This window comes from Macaca nemestrina, chromosome 20 (assembly GCF_043159975.1).
Source record: "Macaca nemestrina isolate mMacNem1 chromosome 20, mMacNem.hap1, whole genome shotgun sequence".
Classification (NCBI taxonomy): domain Eukaryota; kingdom Metazoa; phylum Chordata; class Mammalia; order Primates; family Cercopithecidae; genus Macaca; species Macaca nemestrina.
In genome coordinates this window covers 10784217-10808439 of record NC_092144.1, presented here as the reverse complement: position 1 = coordinate 10808439, position 24223 = coordinate 10784217, and the positions used below count along the sequence as shown (strand labels likewise).

The 24223-nt window shown below is 50.8% G+C and overlaps 1 protein-coding gene across 2 annotated transcripts; it reads left to right on the top strand.

Annotated features, from left to right (window-relative positions):
- Positions 1-326: 326 nt before the first annotated feature.
- On the top strand, positions 327-21803 carry LOC105473029 (RAB3D, member RAS oncogene family). Of its 2 annotated transcripts, none has more exons than XM_011726693.3 (5): positions 327-498; positions 2475-2794; positions 5362-5480; positions 5574-5698; positions 17866-21803. In XM_011726693.3, exons 2-5 carry the CDS (start codon positions 2567-2569, stop codon positions 18051-18053), a joined length of 660 nt encoding a protein of 219 aa, XP_011724995.1. In that variant the 5' UTR covers positions 327-498; positions 2475-2566; the 3' UTR covers positions 18054-21803. The 2 variants fall into 2 exon arrangements, with proteins under 2 accessions (XP_011724995.1, XP_011724920.1); XM_011726618.3 differs by having other exon boundaries at positions 328-498; positions 2506-2794.
- Positions 21804-24223: the final 2420 nt, after the last annotated feature.

Sequence of the window (24223 nt, the reverse complement as noted above, 5' to 3'; positions counted from 1 at the left end):
TATGAGCTACTTGACAGATGGGGAAACTGAGGCTCAAAGAGGTTAAGTAACGCGTCCAAAGCCACAAGACTAGAACGTGGTGGAGCTGGGACCTGAACCAGGCCCCAGACTCCGTGCTTTTAACAGCCATGCGTATAGTAGGAGCTCTTTACACGCAGTTGGTAAAATGAGCTGTTGCTTGGCTAGGACGGGCTCTAGATGCTCGGTGGAGCTTCCAGCCCCTCCCACCCGCTTTCTGTAAGCCCCGCCCAAGACTCGGCCCCGCTCCGTCCTCCCCCATCCCCCGCTCCGGGAACGGCCCCTCCTCCGCCTCCTGGGCGGAGCCCGCGCGGGATCCGGGTGGCTGCAGGCTGTGGCTTCGGCGGCTGCGGGGCCGGGGTAGCGGCCAGGGCCAGGCCGCAGCGAGTTCAAAGGCGGAATCCCTGCGGGCGGCGCCCCTTACGCGAGGTCACCCCTGGGAAGGAGCGCAGCCTTCCCCGCCCCTCCGCATTCGAGCAGGTCTGTGGGGTACAGGGGTTTGGGAGGAGGGTAGGGGGCCTGGGGAACAAAGGCGGGGCTGCGGGGAACGCCTCTGCCCTCGCCCCCACCCAGCTGGGCACTTGGGAAGCGCTGATGGGGCGCGGGCGGGGCAGAGAGCCCAGCTGGGGACAGGCGTTGGGACCATATGGTGATGGGGGAAGCTCCTGAGTCCACCTGCACTGGCTGGGGCGCCCCGAATATAGTGAAGGGGGACAGAGGCGAGCCCTCCAGGGCCAGGCTTGAGGGAGGGTCGGCAGATGGTTAGAAAGAGGCGGGACCGACTGCCACACAGGTGAGCTGAGGCTGGGGGAGGTGGGGGCCCCAGCCTTGCGGCCCTGCCCTGCGTGGGGAAAGGTTTCCTGCCTCTTCTCTTCCCCTCCTTAAACTCGTTCTCCTGGAACACGGGGTGGGGCCGGTTGGGTCCTCGTTTAAAATGGAAAAAAGCCCCAAAGGCGATTGAGAAATAGCTGTGCCAGGGCTTTCTCTGCCTCTGCCCTGCCTGCATCCAGGCCTTCTGCAGCCTGTCTGTGCGGTTCCCGCAGCGGCCATAGACGGCTGGGGAAACTGAGGCCTGGGAGAGGTTATGAGGGTTGAGGGAGCATCATGGGCCCGGATGAAGCAGCATGTTGGAGTGGGGGCAGATTCAAGGAGCCTAGCTATGGGACAGATTGCCTGGAAAGACCAAGGGTGGGCGGCAGTGGTCGTGGTGGTGGGGTTTGTGTTAATTAAGTGACTGGGATGGTTTCCTTGGATATAAGGACTCTCAATCCTGCCTCCGTGGACTGGGGCTGGAGTGAGTCAGCCTTGGGCAGGAGACAGGCCCGGCCCCTTTGACAAATAGAAAATGGCAGTACCCATTTAGGGGGTAGAACTGGACTTTAAACCTGGGCCCGGTACGTAGAAAACCCCTTCCCCTTGCAACTCAGAGAAGGGCTGTATTTGGCATGAGTTAGGGGAGGGCAGGCGCCCCAGGGGCTGACACCTGCCAAAGTCAACACCCAAGCCTTAGTCGGGGGCTCTATCCAGCTTATCCAGCTGGCAGGTCCTCCCCTCCCCTCCCCTCCCCATTCCAGCTTACACCTGGACCACACCAGGTGGACGCGCGGGGGCGAAGTCCACACCTGCGCCTTCTCCAGAATCTAGTTCTGCAGCGGCCGGAGCCCCTTACCCTGGGCCTTGCACTTGAACCCTTTGCTAGGCCTCTGGGTTTCCAGACAGGAAAGGTCTCCCCACCCTCCACCCCAATAAAGACTCAGTTACGCCACAGGGTGTGAAGATTAAACAGCAGTCACTGTTTTTGTGCCCCAGCTGTCTACCAGGCACTGTCTAATGACCGTTATGTGTGTTAATACCTTCCCACTGGAAGGAACGTGACCACCCGAGGATGGACTTTTTCTTGTCCTATTCCCAGCTGCATCTCCACAGGGAACAGGGCCTGGCAGAGAGGAAGCATTTGTTGAATGAATAAAGAAACACATTTTAGGTCGGGCACGGTGGCTCATGCCTGTAATCCTAGCACATTGGAAGGCTGAGGCAGGAGGACTGCTTGAGCAGAGGAGTTTGAAACCAGCATGGGCAACATAGTGAGACCCCATCTCTACAATTTTTTTTTTTTAAATTAGCCTGATGTGGTGGCATGTCTGTAGTCCCAGCTACTTGGGAGGCTGAGGCAGGAGGATCGCTTGAGCCCAGGAGGTCAAGACTGCAGTGAGCTATGATCACGCCACTGCGCTCCAGCCTCAGGCAACAGAGCGAGATATTGTCTCTAAAAAAAGAGAAGAAAGAAACTCATTTTAGGCTCACAACTAACTACTCTTTCAGGAAGGGACTATGGGAAACATCCCATTTTGCAGAAGAGGACATTGAGGTCTAGAGGGGGCAAGCAATGCATCCAGCATCACATGGCCTCCAAGTGGCCGAGCTGAGATTTGAATTCAGGCCTGGTGCATCCACAGGAGCTGTTGTTGGTGTTTGATTCCCATGCAGGACGCCTGTCTCCTCTCCCTGAGGATTTCAGGTCTCCCTGTCCCGGGAGGCTAGTGCCAAGATGGCATCAGCTGGAGACCCCCCGGCAGGCCCACGGGATGCAGCAGATCAGAACTTCGACTATATGTTCAAACTGCTACTGATAGGCAACAGCAGCGTGGGCAAGACTTCCTTCCTGTTCCGATACGCGGACGACTCCTTCACGCCCGCCTTCGTCAGCACCGTGGGCATTGACTTCAAGGTCAAGACCGTCTACCGCCATGACAAGAGGATCAAGCTGCAGATCTGGGTAGGCTGGGAGGCTGGCTGTGGGTTGGGGATGGGGTCCCTTCAGGAAAGTTCATTGGAGGGTCCTTTTTTTTTTTTTGAGACGGAGAGTCTCACTCTGTTGCCCAGGCTGGAGGGCAGTGGCACGATCTCGGCTCACTGCAACCTCCATCTCCTGGGTTCAAGCGATTCTCCTGCCTCAGCCTCCCGAGAAGCTGGGATTACAGATGCCCACCACCACGCCCGGCTAATTTTTGTATTTTTAATAGAGACGGGGTTTTACCACGTTGACCAGGCTGGTCTCAAACTCCTGACATCAAGTGATCCACCGGCCTTGGCCTCCCAAAGTGCTGGGATTACAGGCATGAGCCACCGCGCCCAGCCTCATTGGACAGTTCTTCTGGCTGTGGGGAGGGTTCTCAAGTGAGGGGAAATAGCCCAGAATTGAGATGTGCACTTGGGGTAGGTGTGAAGAGTAGGGAGGAATTATCTACTAGGCGAATTTATCAGGATGAGGGGACATGCCCTGCCCTGGCTGGGGGCACTCTGAGGGAGACAGTGTATATATATATATATATATCTATATATATATATCTATATATATATATATATATCTTTCTTTCTCCGTGGAGACGGAGTCTTGCTTTGTCGCCTAGGCTGGAGTGAAATGGCACGATCTCAGCTCACTGCAACCTCCGCCTCCTGGGTTCAAGCGATTCTCCTGCCTCAGTCTCCCGAGTAGCTGGGATTACAGGTGCACACCGCCACACTCAGCTACTTTTTTTTTTTTTTTTTTGAGATGGAGTCTCGCTCTGTCCTCCGGGCTGGAGTGCAGTGTCCGGATCTCAGCTCACTGCAAGCTCCGCCTCCCGGGTTCAGGCCATTCTCCTGCCTCAGCCTCCCGAGTAGCTGGGACTACAGGCGCCCGCCACCTCGCCCGGCTAGTTTTTTGTATTTTTTAGTAGAGACGGGGTTTCACCGTGTTAGCCAGGATGGTCTTGATCTCCTGACCTCGTGATCCGCCCGCCTCGGCCTCCCAAAGTGCTGGGATTACAGGCGTGAGCCACTGCACCCGGCTCAGCTACTTTTTTATACTTTTTTTTTTTTTTTTTTTTTTTTTTTTTGAGACTGAGTCTGGCTCTGTCGCCCAGGCTGGAGTGCAGTGGCCGGATCTCAGCTCACTGCAAGCTCCGCCTCCCGGGTTTATGCCATTCTCCTGCCTCAGCCTCCCGAGTAGCTGGGACTACAGGCGCCCGCCACCTCGCCCGGCTAGTTTTTTGTATTTTTTAGTAGAGACGGGGTTTCACCATGTTCACCAGGATGGTCTCGATCTCCTGACCTCGTGATCTACCCGTCTCGGCCTCCCAAAGTGCTGGGATTATAGGCTTGAGCCACCGTGCCCGGCCCTTTTTTATACTTTTAATAGAGACGGGGTTTCACCTTGTTGGCCAGGCTGGTCTTGAACTCTTAACCTCGTGATCCACCCGCCTTGGCCTCCCAAAGTGCTGAGATTAGAGGCGTGAGCCACCGCACCTGGTGGGAGATAGTATTATTCCTGGGGGTCTGATTGCGGAGATGATACTAACCTAAGACATGTTTGAAGTACTTGGGACACTAAGCATGGTGGCCCATGCCTGTAATCCCAACACTTTGGAAGGCCAAGGTGGAGGATCACTTGAGCCTGGCAGTTCCAGACCAACCTGGACAACACAGCGAGATCTCATCTCTACCAAAACTTTAAACATTAGCCCAGCCTGGTAGCTTCAGCCTGTAGTCTCAGCTATTCAGGAGGCTGAGGCGAGAGGATTGCTTGAGCCCAGGAGTTCAAGGCTGCAGTGAGCTATGATTGCACCACTGCACTCCAGCGTGGATGACAGGGCAAGACCCCATCTAGAAAGAAAGAAAGAGAGAGAGAGAGAGAGAAGGAAAGAAAGAAAAGAAAGAAAGAAAGAAAGAGAGAGAGAGAGAAGGAAAGAAAGAAGAGAAAGAAAGAGAGAGAAGGAAAGAAAGAAAAGAAAGAAAGAGAAAGAGAGAAAGAGAAAGATCCCAGGTGCTGGTGACCAATGGGAAAGAGTTTTGGGTACCATCTCTTAGAGGGGACCCCTGGGACCCCCATTGAACCGGCCTGGTCTGCAGAGCCACACCCAGCTACCTCTCCTAACTTAGCCGCTGGTAGCAATTATTATGGTAGCGAGAGTACCAAGGTGTCCTGTCAAGATGGTACCATCTGGCCCAGTTGGTTCTTATTTGCAGTTGTTAAGTTGGTTCTTAGAGACGAGGTCAAAGGGGCTCATAAATCTATGAGAGGCCACTGACCCCTGAGACTTGGAACCCCTCAAGGGCAAGCAAGCCCAGGTCTCTCCCTCATCAGACTGGGGAGGTCCCTTGATAATGAATCCATGCCTCCCCTGTCAGACTGGGGTTGTGAGGGCAGGGTCTGTGTATTCTCCATCAGACCGGAGGTTGTATGAGCGGTTCTGTGTCTCCCCTATGAGACTGGTGCTGTGAACACAGGGCAGTGGCCCTCTCAGACAGGGGTGGACTGGGAAACAGGTAGTTCCCAGCCAACTGTCACTGCCATTTGTCCAGGACACGGCGGGCCAGGAGCGCTACCGCACCATCACCACAGCCTACTACCGGGGAGCCATGGGCTTCCTGCTCATGTATGACGTCGCCAATCAGGAATCCTTTGCCGCCGTGCAGGACTGGTGAGTGCTTGCTGACCACGGACCCCTGATCTTTGCCTTCTCCTCTTATCCCTAACCCCCCCCCGGCTCATGGCTCACGACTGGTAACTGCAGGGCCACGCAAATCAAGACCTACTCCTGGGACAACGCCCAGGTCATCCTGGTGGGGAACAAGTGTGACCTGGAGGACGAACGTGTCGTGCCTGCCGAGGATGGCCGGAGGCTCGCCGATGACCTTGGTTAGTACCCAGCCTGGGCCACAGGCCCTGGCTCTCCCAGAACCAAACCCTCATCCCCATCCTCAGATTCAGGGTCCAACCCAGTCACTGACCCTTTGAGGATCTGCCCAGGAAAATACCCATGCGTATGCCACATGTCCTGTTTAATTGCAGGGGATCCATGCGCAGGACACTCGCAGCAAAACCATTTCTGGAAATTGATGCTAGCGATATCCTCACCCGTGTGGGATGTGGTGTGTGGAGTGTAGCAATAGTTTTAGTAGGAGTGAAACCTACAGATCCCCGCCAAGTGTTTCACAGTTGGAGAACCAAGTGGACATAAAGTATATTCACATGGTAGAATACTATGCAGCCGTGGAAAAGGCTGGGGATGTTATTTATTTATTTATTTATTTATTTATTTTTACTTTTTTTTTTTTTTTGGAAATGGAGTCTTGCTCTGTTGCCCAGGCTGGAGTGCAGTGGCGCGATCTCAGATCACTGCAAGCTCCGCCTCCCAGGTTTATTTTATTTTTTTGAGACTCACTCTGTCACCCAGACTGGAGTGCAGCAGTGCAATATCAGCTTACTGCAGCCTCCACCACCCAGGTTCAAGCAATTCTCCTGCTCAGCCTCCCAAGTAGCTGGGACTACAGGCGTATGCCACCATGCCCAGCTAATTTTTTGTATTTTTAGTAAAGACGAGGTTTCACCGTGTTAGCCAGGATGGTCTCTATCTCCTGACCTCGTGATCTGCCTGCCTCAGCCTCCCAGAGTGCTGGGATTTACAAGTGTGAGCCACCATGCCCGGCCTTTTTTTAATTTTGTGTAGAGACATGGTCTCGCTATGTTGCCCAGGCTGGCCTCGAATTCCTGGCTTCAAGTGATCCTCCCTCCTCAGCTTCCCAAAGTGCTAGGATTGCAGGCATGAGCCAGCCCCGCCGCCCGGCCAAGGGGGTGTTCTTTTTTTTTTTTTTTTTTTCCTGAGACGGAGTCTCGCTGTGTCGCCCAGGCTGGAGTGCAGTGGCACGATCTCAGCTCACTGCAAGACCCCGCCTCCTGGGTTCACACCATTCTCCCACCTCAGCCTCCTGAGCAGCTGGGATTACAGGCGCCCACCACACGCCCGGCTAATTTTTTTTTGTATTTTTAGTACAGACAGGGTTTCACCGTGTTAGGCAGGATGATCTCGATCTCCTGACCTCGTGATCCGCCCGCCTCGGCCTCCCAAAGTACTGGGATTACAGGCGTGAGCCACTGCGCCCGGCCGGGATGTTCTTTATGGTTTGTTTTTGTTTTTGTTTGAGATGGAGTCTTACTCTGTCACCCAGGCTGGAGTGCAATGGCATGATCTTGGCTCACTGCAACCTCCACCTCCTGCATTCAAGTGATTCTCCTGCCTCAGTCTCCTGAGTATCTGGGATAACAGGTGCGCGCACCACACCTGACTCATTTTTGTATTTTCAGTAGAGATGATGTTTCGCCATGTTGGCCAGGCTGGTCTTGAACCCCTGACAGGTGGTCCACCTGCTTCGGCCTCCCGAAGTGTTGGGATTGCAGGCATGAGCCACGGTGCCCGGCTGTTCTTTATGTTTTGATATGGCAAGGTCTCTGGCTAAGCAGAAAAACCAAACAGCAGAACAGCAGATAAGACTGCTTCCTTTAGTCCAGGGGTCAGCAAACCTTTTCTTAAAGGGCCAGATAGTAAATGTTTTTGGCCATACCGTCTCTATGGCAACTACTCAACTCTGCATGACAGCAGCCACAGACAATGCATAAATGAATATGTGTGACTGTTTGCCAATAAAACTTTATTTGTGGCCGGGCATGGTGGCTCACACCTGAAATCCCAGCACTTTGGGATGTTGAGGCGGGCCGATCACCTGAGGCCAGGAGTTCTAGACCAGCCTGGCCAACATGGCGAAACCCTGTCTCTACTAAAAATACACAAAAATTAGCCGGGCGTGGTGGCAGACGCCTGTAATCCCAGCTACTTGGGAGGCTGAGGCAGAAGAATTGCTTGAACCTGGGAGGTGGAGGCTGCAGTGAGCCGATATTGCGCCTCTGCAGTCCAGCCTGGACAATGGAGGGAGATTCTATCTCAAAAAAAAAAAAAAAGAAGAAGAAGAAGAAGAAAGAAAGTAACTGATGCTTGCAATCAGTTTTTAACCCCAGCCTTCCCGTAAGCCCCATCCAAGCCAGCACTCTATGTGCAAAATTCAGAAGGCACAGGAAGAGACTAAGGCAATAATTTACTCCCCACCTCCAGTTCTGGTCTCCCAGCTTCTCTGGTTCTTGTATCTTTTTCCAGAAATATCCTGAGCACCCACAGGCATCGACAACACATTGGCTACTTTTTTTGTTTTACACAGATGTTCCCTGCGGTCTGTACCTTTTTCTGTACTTTGAATTTCTCTACTAAATAATATATCCTAGAAATCCTTTTCCATCAGCCCTAGAGCTGGCTCATTCTTTTGCATGGCTGTGTACTATTCCATTTCATGTTTCCTTAACCTTTTCCTCTGTTGACAGCCATGGAGATTATTTCTAGCCGTTTCCTCTGACAAATGCAGCTGCAGCAATCATCTTTACATATATTTCTTTGGACACATGTGGCAAGAAATCTGTCAGCTTAATTCATAGATGTTCTTAACACTTTTTTTTTTTTGAGATGGAGCCACTGCACCTGGTTGGTTTCTATAGGCCTGGCCTACACTTTTTTTAAAAAAATAACTTTTGCCAGGAATGGTGGCATGTGCTTGTAATCCCAGCTACTCTGGAGACTGAATTGGGAGGATTGCTTGAGGCCAAGAATTTGAGACCAGCTTGGGCAATATAGCGAGACTCTGTCTGACAAAAGGAAGAAAATAATAACTTTTTGTGATAAAAATGTTCAAATACTCCCGGTACATTGGGAGGGCAAGGTGGGTACATCACTTGAGCCCAGGAATTTGAGACCAGCCTGGGCAACATGGCAAACCCCGTCTCTACAAAGAAATGCAAAAATTAGCTAGGCATGGTGGCGCACACCTGTAGTCTCAGCTACTCAGGAGGCTGAGGTGGGAGGATCGCTTGAGCCTGGGAGACAGAGGTTGCATTGAACCAAGATTGCACCACTGTATGCCAACCTGGGCAACGGAGCAAGACCTTATCTCAAAAAAAAAAAAAATGAAATAAGAAATGTTTGGCCCGGCGTGGTGGCTAATACCTGTAATCCCAGCACTTTGGGAGGCTGAGGCAGGCAGATCACCTGAGGTCAGGAGTTTGAGAACAACCTGACCAACATGGTGAAACCTCATCTCTACTAAAAATACAAAATTACCAGTTGTGGTGGCGCACGCCTGTAATCTCAGCTACTTGGGAGGCTGAGGGAGGAGACTCGCTTGAACCCAGGAGGCAGAGGCTGCGTGAGCTGAGATCGTGCCATTGCACTCCAGCCTGGGTAACGAGCGAAACTCCATCTAAAAAAAGTTCAAATACATTCACAAGTAGAAAGGAATGTAAAACAGACTTTCATAAAACATTATTCAACTTAATTAGATCTCAACATTTATTCAATCTTGAATCATCTATTCCCCCAAAATACTTTTCCTTTTTTTCCTAGAAAATTGAGAAACCCTTGACATTGGACCCTTTTGTCTGTAAACAGTTCGCTATGCAACTCCAGCCGTTTTGTTTTTGTTGTTTTTTAAATAATAGAGACAGAGCCTCACTCTTTCACCCAGGCTGGAGTACAGTGGTGTGATCCCACCACTTTAGGAGGCTGAGGAGGGAGGATTGCTTGAGCCCAGGAGGCAGAGGCTGCGTGAGCTGAGATCGTGCCATTGCACTCCAGCCTGGGTAACGAGCGAAACTCCATCTAAAAAAAGTTCAAATACATTCACAAGTAGAAAGGAATGTAAAACAGACTTTCATAAAACATTATTCAACTTAATTAGATCTCAACATTTATTCAATCTTGAATCATCTATTCCCCCAAAATACTTTTCCTTTTTTTCCTAGAAAATTGAGAAACCCTTGACATTGGACCCTTTTGTCTGTAAACAGTTCGCTATGCAACTCCAGCCGTTTTGTTTTTGTTGTTTTTTAAATAATAGAGACAGAGCCTCACTCTTTCACCCAGGCTGGAGTACAGTGGTGTGATCCCACCACTTTAGGAGGCTGAGGAGGGAGGATTGCTTGAGCCCAGGGGTTGGAAACCAGCCTGAGCAACACAGTGAGACCCCAACTCTACAAAATAAGTTCAAGGCTCCTTGTAGCCTCGTACTCCTGGGCTCAAGCAGTTCTGCTGCCTCAGCCTTTCAAGTAACTGGGACTACTAGTGTAAGCCAGCACACTGGCTAATTTATTATTATTATTATTTTTATTTATTTTTATTATTATTTTTTTTTTTTTGAGACGGAGTCTCGCTCTGTCACCCAGGCTGGAGTGCAGTGGCCAGATCTCAGCTCACTGCAAGCTCCGCCTCCCGGGTTCACGCCATTCTCCTGCCTCAGCCTCCCGAGTAGCTGGGACTACAGGCGCCTGCCGCCTCGCCCGGCTAAGTTTTTGTATTTTTAGTAGAGACGGGGTTTCACTGTGTTAGCCAGGATGGTCTCGATCTCCTGACCTCGTGATCCGCCCGTCTCGGCATCCCAAAGTGCTGGGATTACAGGCTTGAGCCACCGCGCCCGGCCTATGATTATTATTTGTAGAGATGAGGTCTCACTATATTGCACAGGCTGGTCTTGAACTCCCAGGCTCAAGCAATTGGCTTGCCTCAGCCTCCCAAAGTGTTGGGATGACAGGCATGAGCCACGGCACCTGGTTGGTTTTTACATTTTTAAGTGGTTGAAAAAAAAAAATGACATGGGAAATTTATATGAAATTCAAATGTGTATCTATAAATGAAGTTTTTCTGAGACACAGCCATACCCTTTTTTTAAAAAAATTTTTTTACGCGGAGTCTTGCTCTTGTCGCCCAGGCTGGAGTGCAGTGGTGTGATTTCGGCTCACTACAACCTCCGCCTCCCCAGTTCAAGCGATTCTCCTGCCTCACCCTCCTGAGTAGCTGGGATTACAGGCGCATGCCACCACGCCTGGCTAATTTTTGTATCTTTAGTAGAGATGGGGTTTCACCATGCTGGCCAGGCTGGTCTGGAACTCTTTTTTTTTTTTTTTTTTTTTTTTTTTTGAGACGGAGTCTCGCTCTGCCGCCCAGGCTGGAGTGCAGTGGCCGGATCTCAGCTCACTGCAAGCTCCGCCTCCCGGGTTCACGCCATTCTCCTGCCTCCGCCTCCCGAGTAGCAGGCGCCCGCCACCGCGCCCGGCTAGTTTTTTGTATTTTTTAGTAGAGACGGGGTTTCACCATGTTAGCCAGGATGGTCTCGATCTCCTGACCTCGTGATCCGCCCGTCTCGGCCTCCCAAAGTGCTGGGATTACAGGCTTGAGCCACCGTGCCCGGCCATGGTCTGGAACTCTTGACCTTGGGTGATCCACCCGCCTCGACCTCCCAACCATTTATTTTTTTAATTTATTTTTTATTTTTTTGAGACAAGGTCCCTGTCTGGTGCTCAGGCTGGAGTGCAGTGGCACGATCATAGCTCAATGTAGCCTCCATCTCCTGGGCTCAAGTGATCCTCCCATCTCAGCCTCCCAAGTACCTGGGACTCCAGGTGTACTCCACCACACCTGCCTAATTAAAAAAAAAATTTTTTTTTTGCCAGGCATGGTGGCTCATGCCTGTAATCCCAGCACTTTGGGAGGCCGAGGCGGGTGTATCACAAGGTCAGAAGATCGAGACCACCCTGGTCAACATGGTGAAACCCCATCTCTACTAAAAATACAAAAAAATTAGCCGGGTGTGGTGGTACACAGCTGTAATCCCAGCTACTCAGGAGGCTGAGGCAGGAGAATCGCTTGAACCTGGGAGGCGGAGGTTGCAATGAGCTGAGATCGCGCCACTGCACTCCAGCCTGAGTGAGACTCTGTCTCAAAAAAAAAAAAAAAAAAATGTTTCAGAGATAGGTCTTGCCATGTTGTCTGGGCTGATCTTGAACTCCTGGGCTTAAGCAATCCTCCCACCTTGGCCTCCCAAAGTGCTGGGATTACAGGAGTGAACTCACACCCATGCCCAGCCGATGCCTATTTGTTGATGCATTGTCTGTGGTTGCTATTGTTTATGGTAATCACATGTCTGATTACAGGCTGTCTCAATACAGAAAAGGGTATATGCAGTGCTTCAAGCGCAGAATTGAGTAACTGAGACAGAGACCATATGACCCAGAAAGCCTAAAATATTTACCATCTGGGCCAGGCGCGGTGGCTCACACCTGTAATCCCAGCATTTTGGGAGGCCGAGGTGTGCGGATCACGAGGTCAGGAGATCGAGACCATCCTGGCTAACTCGGTGAAACCCCAACTCTACTAAAAATACAAACATTAGCCGGGCGCGGTGGCGGGCGCCTGTAGTCCCAGCTACTCGGAGGCTGAGGCAGGAGAATGGCATGAACCTGGGAGGTGGAGCTTGCAGTGAGCCGAGATTGCGCCACTGCACTCCAGCCTGGGTGACAGAGCGAGACTCCGTCTTATAAAAAAAAAAAAAGAAAAAGAAATTTACCATCTGGCCCTTCACAGAGGAGGTTTGCTGACCTCTGAGCTATCCCTTTTGCCTTTTATTCTTGCCATTGCTTTGTTAGAGAAACTGGGTCTTTGTTCTGTGGGGCAGGGTCCTGAATCCCCAGTTAGCCTGGAAGTGGTAAAATTAGTTATGTCCACCATGGGCTGAAATACTTGGAAGTGTTTCCCACACCTACTTACAGATTATATCTGGGGTCTCGGGGTAAAGGGAGATTCTCACTTTCTGTTATTGTGTTTAAAATATTGGAGTACAGGCCGGGTTCGGTGGCTCACGCCTGTAATCCCAGCACTTTGGGAGGCTGAGGTGGGCAGATTACTTGATGTCAGGAGTTGGAGACCAGCGTGGCCAACATGGTAAAACCCTGTCTCTACCAAAAATACAAAAATTAGCTGGGTGTGGTGGCACATGCCTGTAATCCCAGCTACTTGGAAAGCTGAGGTGTGAGAATCATTTGAACCCGGGAGGCGGAAGTTGCAATGAGCTGAGGTCGCGCCACTGCACTCCAGCCTGGGTGATGGAGTGAGCCTGTATCACACACATACACACACACACACACACACACACACAAAGAAGATTGGAGTTCAAAGCAGGAGACAGGATTTGATCCCAATTTTTTTTTTCTTTTCTTTTTTTTTGAGATGGAGTTTCGCTCTTGTTGCCCAGACTGGAGTGCAATGGCACAATCTCGGCTCACCGCAACCTTTGCCTCCCAGGTTCAAACAATTCTCCTGCCTCAGCCTCCCGAATACCTGGGATTACTGACATGCGTCACCACGCCTGGCTACTTTTGTATTTTTCGTAGAGATGGGGATTCACCATGTTGCTCAGGCTGGTCTCAGACTCCTGACCTCAGGTGATCTACTGCCTCAGCCTCCTGAAGTGCTGGGATTACAGGCATGAGCCACCGTGCCTGGCCTGATTCCAATTTTATAGGAAAAAAAGCCAGACACATATACATGTGCACACACACATCCCTTACAAACCTAACCCCAACAATGACATATTTATATAGAAAAAGACTAAAGGCTGGGCATGGTGGCTCATTCCTGTAATCCTTGCACTTTGGGAGGTCAAGACAGAAGGATCACTTGAGTCTAGGAGTTAGAGACCAGCGTGGGCAACATGGTGAAACCCCACCCCTATAAAAAACCAAAAATTGGCTGTGTGGTGGCACACTCCTATAGTTCCAGCTACTTGGGAGATTGAGGTGTGCCCAAGAGTCGAGGCCACAGTGAGTTACGATCATACGACTGCACTCCAGCCAGGGCAACAGAGGGAGACTCTGTCTCAAAAAAAAAAAAAGATGAATAAAGACTAGAAAGCTGAATAGCAAAACACCAATAGTAATTGTTTCCAAGTGATGAGATTACAAATGACTTTTATCTCTATCTCCATACATTGCTTTGCGTTTTTGTTTGAGACAGGGTCTTACTCTGTTGCCCAGGCTGGAGTACAATGGCATGACCTCGGCTCACTGTAGCCTCAATTTCTCTGGCTCAGGTCATCCTCCCACCTCAGCCTCCCAAGTAGGTGGTATGACAGGTGCATGCCACCACACCTGGTTAATATTTACTTATTTTTATTTTAATTTTTTGAGACGGAGTCTCGCTCTGTTGCCAGGCTGGAGTGCAGTGGCATAAGCTCGGCTCATTGCAACCTCCGCCTCTCAGGTTCAAGCGATTCTTCTGCCTCAGCCTCCTGAATAGCTTGGACTGCAGGCACACACCACCACACAAAGCTAAATTTTGTATTTTTAGTAGAGATGGGGTTTCACCATATTGGGCAGGCTGATCTCGAACTCCTGACCTTGTGATCCGCCCACCTTGGCCTCCCAAAGTGCTGGGATTACAGGTGTGAGCCAACAAACCTGGCCACCCCCATTTTTTTTTTTTTTTTGAGACGGAATCTCGCTCTGTTGCCCAGGCTGGAGTGCAGTGGCACAATCTCGGCTCACTGCAATCTCCACCTCCCAGGAGTGATTATCCTGCCTCAGCCTCCCAATTAGCTGGGACTATAGATGCCCGCCACCATGCCCGGCTAAATTTTTTAGTGGAGACGGGGTTTCACCATGTTAGCCAGGATGGTCTCAATCTCCTGACCTCGTGATCCGCCCGCCTCGGCCTCCCAAAATGCTGGGATTACAGGCATGAGCCACCGCGTGAGGCCCACTTTTTTTTTTTTTTTTTTTTTTGAGATAGCATCTTGTTCTGTCACCCAGGCTGGTGTGCAATGGCGCAATCTCGGCTCACTGCAACCTCCACCTCCCAGGTTCAAGTGATCCTCCTGCTTCAGTCTCCTCAGTAGCTGGGATCACAGGTGTGCACCACCATGGCCAGCTAATTTTTGCATTTTTAGTAGAGACAGGGTTTCATCACATTGGCCAGGCTAGTCTCGAACTCCAGACCTCAAGTGGTCTGCTCACCTTGGCCTCCCAAAATGCTGGTATTACAGGCGTGAACCACCATGACCGGCCTTAATTTTTTTTTTTTTTTTTTTTTTTTTTTTGAGATGGAGTCTTGCTCTGTCACCCAGGCTGGAGTGCAGTGGTGGCGCAATCTCAGCTCACTGCAAGCTCCGCCTGCCGGGTTCACACCATTCTCCTGCCTCAGCCTCCCGAGTAGCTGGGACTACAGGCGCCCGCCACCTCGCCCGGCTAGTTTTTTGTATTTTTTAGTAGAGACGGGGTTTCACCGTGTTAGCCAGGATGGTCTCGATCTCCTGACCTCGTGATCCGCCCGCCTCGGCCTCCCAAAGTGCTGGGATTACAGGCTTGAGCCACCGCGCCCGGCCTTAATTTTTATATTTTCTTTAGAGACTGGGTCTTGCTGTGTTGCCCAGGCTGGTCTCAAACTTCTGAGCTCAGGTGATCCACCTGCCTCAGTCTCCCAAAGTACTGGGATTTTAGGCTGTCTCAATACTTTTCTGTAGTTTCTAGTTTCTACAGTAAATTTCTTATTGAATAACATCAAAAAAAAATTTTTTTTTCCTTTTTAAACTTTTTATTTATTTTAGAGACAGGGTCTCCCTGTGATACCCAGGCCGGTCTTGAACTCCTGAGTTCAAGTGATTCTCCTGCCTTGGCCTCCTGAGTAGTTGGGACTACATGCGCATACCACCAAGCCTGGTTAATATCAGAAAAATAAGCCGGGCATGGTGGTTCATGCCCGTAATCCCAGCACTTTGGGAAGCTGAGGCAGGCGGATCATCTGAGGTCAGGAGTTCGATACCAGCCTGGCCAAAATGGTGAAACCCATCTCTACTGAAAATACAAAAATTAGCCTGGCATGGTGGTGCACACCTGCAGTCCCAGCTCCTTGGGAGGCTGAAGCAGGAGAATCGCTTGAACCCGGGAGGCGGAGGTTGCGGTGAGCCGAGATCGTGCCATTGCACTCCAGCCTGGGCAACAAGTGTGAAACTCCATCTCAACAAAAAGAAAAATAAAGAACACAGATTGTATGAGGCAAGGCCACACGTGGATAAGGAAACACCAGATCTGCCCAGGAAGACAGTGGGATGGCTTTGATATCTCTAGGCTCACAGTAGATCTCAGTTCATGTCCTGCCTCTGCTTTTCATTCATTTACCCACTCATTCATTCAACCATTCAGCAGACAGTTTCTTTTTTTTTTTTTTTTTTTTTTCTGGAGATGGAGTCTCGCTCTGTCGCCCAGGCTGGAGTGCAGTGGCCGGATCTCGGCTCACTGCAAGCTCCGTCTCCCGGGTTCACGCCATTCTCCTGCCTCAGCCTCCCGAGTAGCTGGGACTACAGGCGCCCGCCACCTCACCCGGCTAGTTTTTTGTATTTTTTAGTAGAGACGGGGTTTCACCGTGTTAGCCAGGATGGTCTTGATCTCCTGACCTCGTGATCCGCCCGTCTCGGCCTCCCAAAGTGCTGGGATTACAGGCTTGAGCCACCGCACCCGGCCCAGCAGACAGTTTCTAAGCACCCTCTCCGTTTCAGGCACTGGGTGCAGCCATGGGCGGAAATCCTGCCTGCCTGGAGCCGGCTTTCTAGTAGCGGAGACAGATAATAAACAGATAATTACACACCTAACTCATTATGATTCCATTTTTATAGTGCAGTATGACGCACAGAACAGACAGACCCGCTTCACTCTTGGCCACGTGTAATGTGGCAGGCTTTTGTCTGAATTCCTGGCTTACCTTAGTGATGTGGCAGGTGGGGCTGCCTGGAGATTCAGGGACAGCTCCTCTCAGGCAGACCCTCAGGCAACCTTAAAAGGATGCAGGAAGCCCAGCATGGTGGCTCACGCTGATAAACCCAGCACTTTGGGAGGCCTAGGCGGGAGGATTGCTTTAGGTCAGCAGTTCAAGACCAGCCTGCACAACATAGTGAGATCCCCACCTCTACAAAATAAAAATTTTTTTAATTAGCTGGGTGTGGTGGGGTGCATCTATAGGCACAGCTACCCAGGGGGCCAAGGCGGGAGGATTGCTTGAGCCCAGGAGGTTGAGGCTGCAATGAGCCATGTTCACACCACTACTCTGGCCTGGGCAATAGAAAGAGACCGTTTCTCTTAAAAAAAAAAAAAAAAAAGGCAGTGAAAAATGTGCCATGCCTTTCTGTGCAGCAGAAATTGGGTGGAAGGTGAGCTACAGCCACCTGTGGGCACTGCCATGGCCGCTGGGCAGCAGAACTCTTCATGTACCCTCCCACCTACACTCTTGCAGCCACTGCCTTGTGACAGAGAGATGCTTAGGATTGTCCAGACCATGGCTGCAGCCGTAGGGTTTCGTTTTGTTGTTTTTGAGACAGGGTCTTGCTCCGTCACCCAGGCTGGTGTGCAGTGATGTGATCATGGCTCACTGCAGCCTTGACCTCCTGGGCTGAAACCCTTCTCCTGCCTCAGCCTTCCGAGTAGCTGAGACTGCAGGTGAACACCACCACGCCCATCTATTTTTTATTTATTTTAAATAGTGTCTCACTCTGTCGCCCAGGCTGGAGCGCAGTGGTGTGATCTCAGCTCACTATAACCTCCGCCTCCCAGATTCGAGCAATTCTCCTGCCTCAGCCTCCCGAGTAGCTGGGATTACAGACACGTGCTACCACGTCCAGCTAATTTTTTGTATTTTTCATAGAGACAGGGTTTCATCATGTTGGTCAGGCTGGTCTTGAACTCCTGACCTCAAATGATCCACCTGCCTCGGCCTCCCAAAGTGCTGGGATTACAGGCGTGAGCCACCTCACCTGGCCGCCTGTCTACTTTTGAAAAAAATTTATTGTAGAGACAGGGCCTTGCTCTGTTGCCCAGGTTGGTCTTGAACTCCTGGCCTCAAGTGATCCTCCCACCGTAGCTTCCCTTAGTGCTAGGATTACAGGCATAAGCCCCTGCGCCTGGCCTGCCACAGATTTTTATCATCGATAGGATCATTGTTCCCATTTTACAGATGAGCAAACTGAGGCTTGGAGCAGCAAAGGCACACGGCCAAGGTCCTACAGCAGGCTAAAGGGCAGAACTAGGCTTAGAAGCCAGGTTTCTGTGATGCCACAGCTGAGACTCTGCCCCTCGGGGGTCTTACACGTGTTCCCACATTAACATTCATCCAGGTTTCGAGTTCTTTGAAGCCAGCGCCAAGGAGAACATCAATGTGAAGCAGGTCTTCGAGCGCCTGGTGGATGTCATCTGCGAGAAGATGAACGAGTCCCTGGAACCCAGCTCCAGCTCAGGCAGCAATGGGAAAGGCCCGGCCGTGGGGGATGCTCCAGCCCCCCAGCCCAGCAGCTGCAGCTGCTAGAGATGTCCCCAAACCCCCTACCCACCTCTCTTCGGCCTCGGCAGGGACTGTGATTGAGGCATGAGCCACAATGGTTATCTCCAAGCTCAGGGCAATCCCTTCCCTTCTGTCAACTGCCCCCCGACTCCTGCATGGCTCATTCTTTCACAATGTCGCCGTGGCTGCCAGGTTGCTCAGGCAGCCCCGGTGAGAGGCTACAGACCATGGGGACTCAGCTCTGCATGGCAGGCAGGGGCCTGGGGACACTGACATGCATGAGCTTGCTGCTTTCCAGGGTGTGTTAAGGAGGGTGGCCGCGGGCGACACGTCCCACTCTGTCTGATGGAGGGGCATCCGTGGTGCCTTCTAGCTTAGAACCATTATCCAGGTCTCTTCTGGGTTGGGCAGGACTGATATTTCCTCGCACAGTGTGCGTTCTTGGAGTTCGTCCAGGGAAGGCGGCGCCTCTTTCTCAGGTCCTGCAGGCTGGTCTCTGAGCCTGCCCCCACGAACTTCCTGGATTCCAAGGTGGGATGGTGATTTTGACCCCTGCAGACCCTCTACTTACAAAAAGCAGCATTAAAGCGGCCTTTCCCCATTGTAGAAGGGACAAGGAGTCAAATCCCCTCAACACCCTGGCTTCAGGGACCCCAGAAGTGCCTTCCAAGCTTCCCCCAAGAGCCACATCACCCACAACCCTGCCACTGTTTTTGCTGTGTTCACCGCATCTCTGATCCTGAATTGAATTCTGGAAATATGGACCACATTAGACAGGGCAGAGATTCGCCCAACCCCTAGCACTCCGGCTCTGGGCTTTCGGCCAGAAGTTAATTAACCTCAGAGTCAGGAGCCTGGGCCCTCCCTCCTAGGCCCTGTTTAGCTGGTTGTGTTTTAAGCAAGTTCTTGCCCAATCATACATCCTGCTAGAAAAGGAAATGAAGCAACGTTCCCAGCCACCACAGGCAGTTGTCGGCAACTTTCTGATGTACGCACCTGGGCTCCTCCAACTTGAGGGGGGCCCTTCCACACCCAATGCCCATTTCCCAATCCTTGTCATCGGCAGGGCCCAGAGATGTGACAATACTTTTTTTTTTTGTTGTTGAGACAGAGTCTCGCTCTGTTGCCCAGGCTGGAGTGCAGTGGCCAGATCTCAGCTCACTGCAAGCTCCGCCTCCCGGGTTCACGCCATTCTCCTGCCTCAGCCTCCCAAGTAGCTGGGACTACAGGCACCCGCCACCTCGCCCGGCTAATTTTTTGTATTTTTAGTAGAGACGGGGTTTCACCATGTTAGCCAGGATGGTCTCAATCTCCTGACCTCGTGATCCGCCCGTCTCGGCCTCCCAAAGTGCTGGGATTACAGGCTTGAGCCACCGCCCGGCCGACAATTTTTGCTAATGGAGGAGTCGCTTCTTTTTTTTCTTTTTGAGATGGTCTCGCTCTGTCGCCCAGGCTGGAGTGCAGTGGTGCAATCACAGCTCACCACAGCCTCAAACTAGGGGTCACTTCTAAGGGATGCTGGGGGTTGGGCAGAAGGGGTGAGGTGGTAGGATTGAGTAACTTGCTGTCACCGCTTGTACTTTGTAGATAGCCTGAGAGTGGCAGGCCCTTATGTGAATGGGGGGGATGGGCTGTGATCAGTGCCGGGGAGTCCCTGAAGCTGGGGTCCCCACCTCTGGGGGCTTCTGCTCAGAGGTTATGTGTGCAGTTTGAAGACTTACATCTTGACCTCCAGTTTAGAGGCACTTTCTGCCCATCAGATTCCAAACTCTAGGGGCGCAGCACGTTTTCTTAGCTCCTAAACACCAACCTTAACAGGACCAGCACTGTTAGGATGGCTAAGCGGATGTTTTATGTTCTCACCCCCCTGACTGTTTCAGAGGCTGTGTCTGCTCTCCCAGCCCCTGCAGCCAAAATGACTTCCTGCAGCTTTCATGAGCTCAGCCTCTTCCCTGGGGTATGTGTGAGGGGAAAAGCCTGGTTCGAGTTTAGATTTATTTCTAGGGAGCCCCAGTTACTTCATACCAGAGGCTACCCTTAGAACTTTGGAGTGAGGGTATCGTTTGTGTTGTTGTTGAGACAGAGTCTCGCTCTATTGCCCAGGCTGGAGTGCCGTGGCACAATCTCAGCTCACTGCAACCTCCGTCTCCAGGGTTCAAGTGATTCTCCTGCCTCAGCCTCCCGAGTAGCTGGAATTACAGGCACATGCCACCATACCCGGCTAATTTTTGTATTTTTAGTAGAGAAGGGGTTTCACCATGTTGGTGAGGCTGGTCTCAAACTGATTTCAAGTGATCCACTTCCTTCAGCCTCCCAAAGCACTGGGATTACAGGCATGAACCATCACGCCCAGCTGAGAGTATCTTTATACCAGCAAATGAGATGACTGAGGTGAAATGGACAAATCCTATAAACACACAAAGTGAGGGTATCTGAGTATGTGGGCGGGAGTCAAAAATTTGTAGTTGCTTTAACACTAAAGTCAAACTAAAGCAGCTTCAAAAAGACTTCTTAAGATGCAGTATGGCCTGCTGAGGTTTTTGTTTGTTTGTTTAAGACGGAGAGTCACTGTCGCCCAAGCCGGAGGGTAGTGGCATGATCTCGGCTCACTGCAACTTCCACCTCCTGGGTTCAAGCGATTCTCCTGTCTCAGCCTCCTGAGTAGCTGGGACTACAGGCACCTGCCACCACACCCGGCTACGTTTTGCATTTTTAGTAGAGATAGGGTTTCACCTTGTTGGCCAGGCTGGTTTTGTTGGCCAATTGTCTCTAAACTGCTGTCAAAAAAAGGAATGGATGAGATTGTCTTGAATAGGGCGGAGCTAACTTGTAATCGCCTGCCTGACAAGAAACAGCTTTGACTGCATCTTACTCCTGACCTGGCCTAAGCTTTCTGTTTACATAAGATTTTTCAAGAGTTCAACTTCAAGTAGCAGTGGAGAGAGCTGCCTCTGGATTCTCTCAAAGACTGGGAATAATATGGGAACATTTGTTTCTTCTCAAAATAAGGCAAATGTTACATTGAATGATTTTGGGGGTGAGGTTTAATTCGAAATGGTCTCTGGGGACTGGAAACTGATGTTTTTGCAGATTACCTCAGGGAAGGGAGGTTTGTTGAGTTTACAGACACATTAAACCAAAGGCCGTGGGAAAACCCCTCTCCAGCTCCAGGGGATTGAAGTCAGGATCACCCACTAACCAGTGCCTTCCTTCTTAACATTCACTTTTAGCAGCTTGTGTTTACATGGGCAGTTTTGATGGGAAATTGCCATGACCACAGAGGTTTGGAGTTCTGTTTTTTTTTTTTTCTCTCCTTCTTTTTGTGGGGACTGGGGGACTCCTCCCAAGATCACATTTTAGCATCTTTCTTTCCTACTCCATTTAGAAAAACAAAGGGTGCAATGTGGTCTCAGTGTTAACATGGTAATTCCACTACTGGCTCCTCCCTGACGATTCTGAAATACACTACTGAACGAGCTCTGGCTGGTCCTTTCTATCCTGGATGTGGTTCTTCTGTGTAGCAATTCCTTGATGTCCAGTTTGGAAAGATGTACTCTTTTTCTCCACAAGAAAAAATTAAATCCGTCATGCCCAAAATGTAGTTGTGCTTTTATTTCCGTTAGTGAAGTGCATTTCTGGGAAAGGGGGGTTGATTTGCAACTAAGCAGATTTAAGTCAAGCGCCCTTCGAGACACAGCAGAAACCTCACCGGGCCTGGGGCTGCCTCTCGCTGGGTCCCATGGCCACCACCTTGACCTTGGAAAGCTCTGTTATATGGGAGGTAGGGAGGACACTGTTTCCCTCAGCTACTTCTGGTAAAGAGGTCAGTTCTCCCCACAGCAGCAAGAGGGCACCTGTGAACACCTGAGTCAGAGCACAGCCCTCCTCTGCTTAGAACCTTCAATGGCTCCCACCTTACTTGGAGTAAACGCCAAAGTCCTTCCTGTGGCTCCCCAGGGCCCTGCATGATCTGACTCATCACTTCCCCACCCTCCTCCATCTCTCCACTTGCCTCCCCACGCTTGCTCCCCTCCAGCCACATTGGCGTATTTGCTGCTATCTGAACATACCAGACCCCCGCCCCAAGGCCTTTGCACAGGATGCTCTCCCTGCCTCTGCCTGGATGGCCCTTACCCCAGGTAGTCACAGTTGATACGGTTTGGCTTTGTGTCCCCACCCAAATCTCACCTTGAATTGTAATCCCCATAATCCCCACGTTTCAAGGGAGAGACCAGGTGGAGGTCATTGAGTCATGGGGTTGGTTCCCCCATGCTGTTCTCCCGATAGCAAGTGAGTTCTCGCGATATCTGATGGTTTTATAAGGGGTTCTTCCGCCTTCTCTCGGCTCTTCTCCTTCCTGCAACCTTCTGAAGAAGGTGTCTGGCTTCCCCTTTGCCTTCCGCTATAATTGTAAGTTTCCTGAGGCCTCCGCAGCCATGCTGAACTGTGAGTTAATTAAACCTCTTTCCTTTTTTTTTTTTTTTTTTTTTTTTTTTGAGACTGAGTCTTGCTCTGCCACCCAGGCTGGAATGCAGTGGTGCCATCTTGGCTCACTGCACCCTCCACCTCCAGGGTTCAAGCAATTCTCCTGCCTCAGCCTCCCAAGTAGCTGGGATTACAAGCACGCTCCACTATGCCCGGCTAATTTTTGTGTTTTTAGTAGAGACAAGGTTTCACCATGTTGGCCAGGCTGGTCTTGAACTCCTGACCTCGTGATCTGCCCACCTCAGCCTCCCAAAATACTGGGATTACCGGCGTGAGCCGCCATACCCGGCTAAACCTCTTTCCTTTGTAAATTACCCAGTCTCAGGCAGTTTTTTCTAGCAGTAGGAAAACAGATTAATACAATAAAGCTCTCCTAACCTAACTTCCTCTTTTTTTTTTTTTTGAGACGGAGTCTCGCTCTGTCACCCAGGCTGGAGTGCAGTGGCTGGATCTCAGCTCACTGCAAGCTCTGCCTCCCGGGTTTACGCGATTCTCCTGCCTCAGCCTCCCGAGTAGCTGGGACTACAGGCGCCCGCCACCTCGCCCGGCTAGTTTTTTGTATTTTTTAGTAGAGACAAGGTTTCACCGGCTTAGCCAGGATGGTCTTGATCTCCTGACCTCGTGATCCACCTGTCTCAGCCTCCCAAAGTGCTGGGATTACAGGCTTGAGCCACCATGCCCAGCCTGAGTTGTCTCCTTTATAATAAACCAGGAGTAGTAAGTAAAACACTTTCCTGAGATCCGTAAATCATTCTCGTAAATTATCAAACCTGAAAGGGAGGAGGCTTGTGAGAACCCACCTGCCTTTGTAGCCATGTTGGACTGAAGTATGGGTAACCTGGGAACTCGATACTTGATACATCTGAAGTGAGGGCAGCTCAGTTTTGTGGGACTCAGCCCTTAAACCTACGGGGTCACACACCAACTCTGGGTAATTGATGTCAAAATTGAATTGTAGGACACCCAGCGGGTATCCACAGAGAATTGGAGAATTATTTAGTGTGGAAAACCCCACATATTTGGTATCAGAAATGTGGGTAAAAATGTTTATTTCTGGCCGGGCGCAGTGGCTCAAGCCTGTATTCCCAGCACTTTGGGAGGCTGAGGTGGGAGGATCACTTGAGGTCAGGAGTTCGAGACCAGCCTGGCCAACGTGGCAAAACCCCATCTCTACTAAAAATACAAAAATTAGCCATGTGTGGTGGCAGGCACCTGTAACTCCAGCTACTCAGGAGGCTGAGGCAGAAGAATTGCTTGAAACCAGGAGGCAGAGGTTGCAGTGATCTGAGATTGTGCCACTGCACTGCAACCTGGGCAACAGAGTGAGACTCTGTCTCAAAAATAAAAAAAAAAAAAAGGAAAAAAAATTAGCTGGGCATGGTGGTACATGCCTGTAGTCCCGTGTACTCGGAAAGCTGACATGGGGTGGGAGATTCCCTTGAGCCCAGGAGTTAGAGGTTACCCTGAGCAACAATCATATCCAGCATGGGTGACACAATGAGGTCCTGTCCCTTTAAAAAAGGTTTTTGAGCCTATCAGGTAAACTCAACGATGGCCTAGGTATTAAGGGAGGCCAAACAAGCAATGTTAATGATCCTAGATGTGATGATGGTGTTATGGTTGTGAATGCAAATAAACATATTATTAGAGACGTGTACTGAAATATGAAGGGAAGAAATGACATTGTCTGGGGTTTGTTTTTTGGAGGG

Excerpts from the sequence above, each read along its gene's own strand:
- LOC105473029 (XM_011726693.3), top strand. The coding sequence starts at position 2,567 with ATGGCATCAGCTGGAGACCCCCCGGCAGGCCCACGGGATGCAGCAGAT. Across the intron at positions 2,795-5,361 it reads GGATCAAGCTGCAGATCTGG|GACACGGCGGGCCAGGAGCG; the intron begins GTAGGCTGGGAG and ends CCATTTGTCCAG. Across the intron at positions 5,481-5,573 it reads TTTGCCGCCGTGCAGGACTG|GGCCACGCAAATCAAGACCT; the intron begins GTGAGTGCTTGC and ends TGGTAACTGCAG.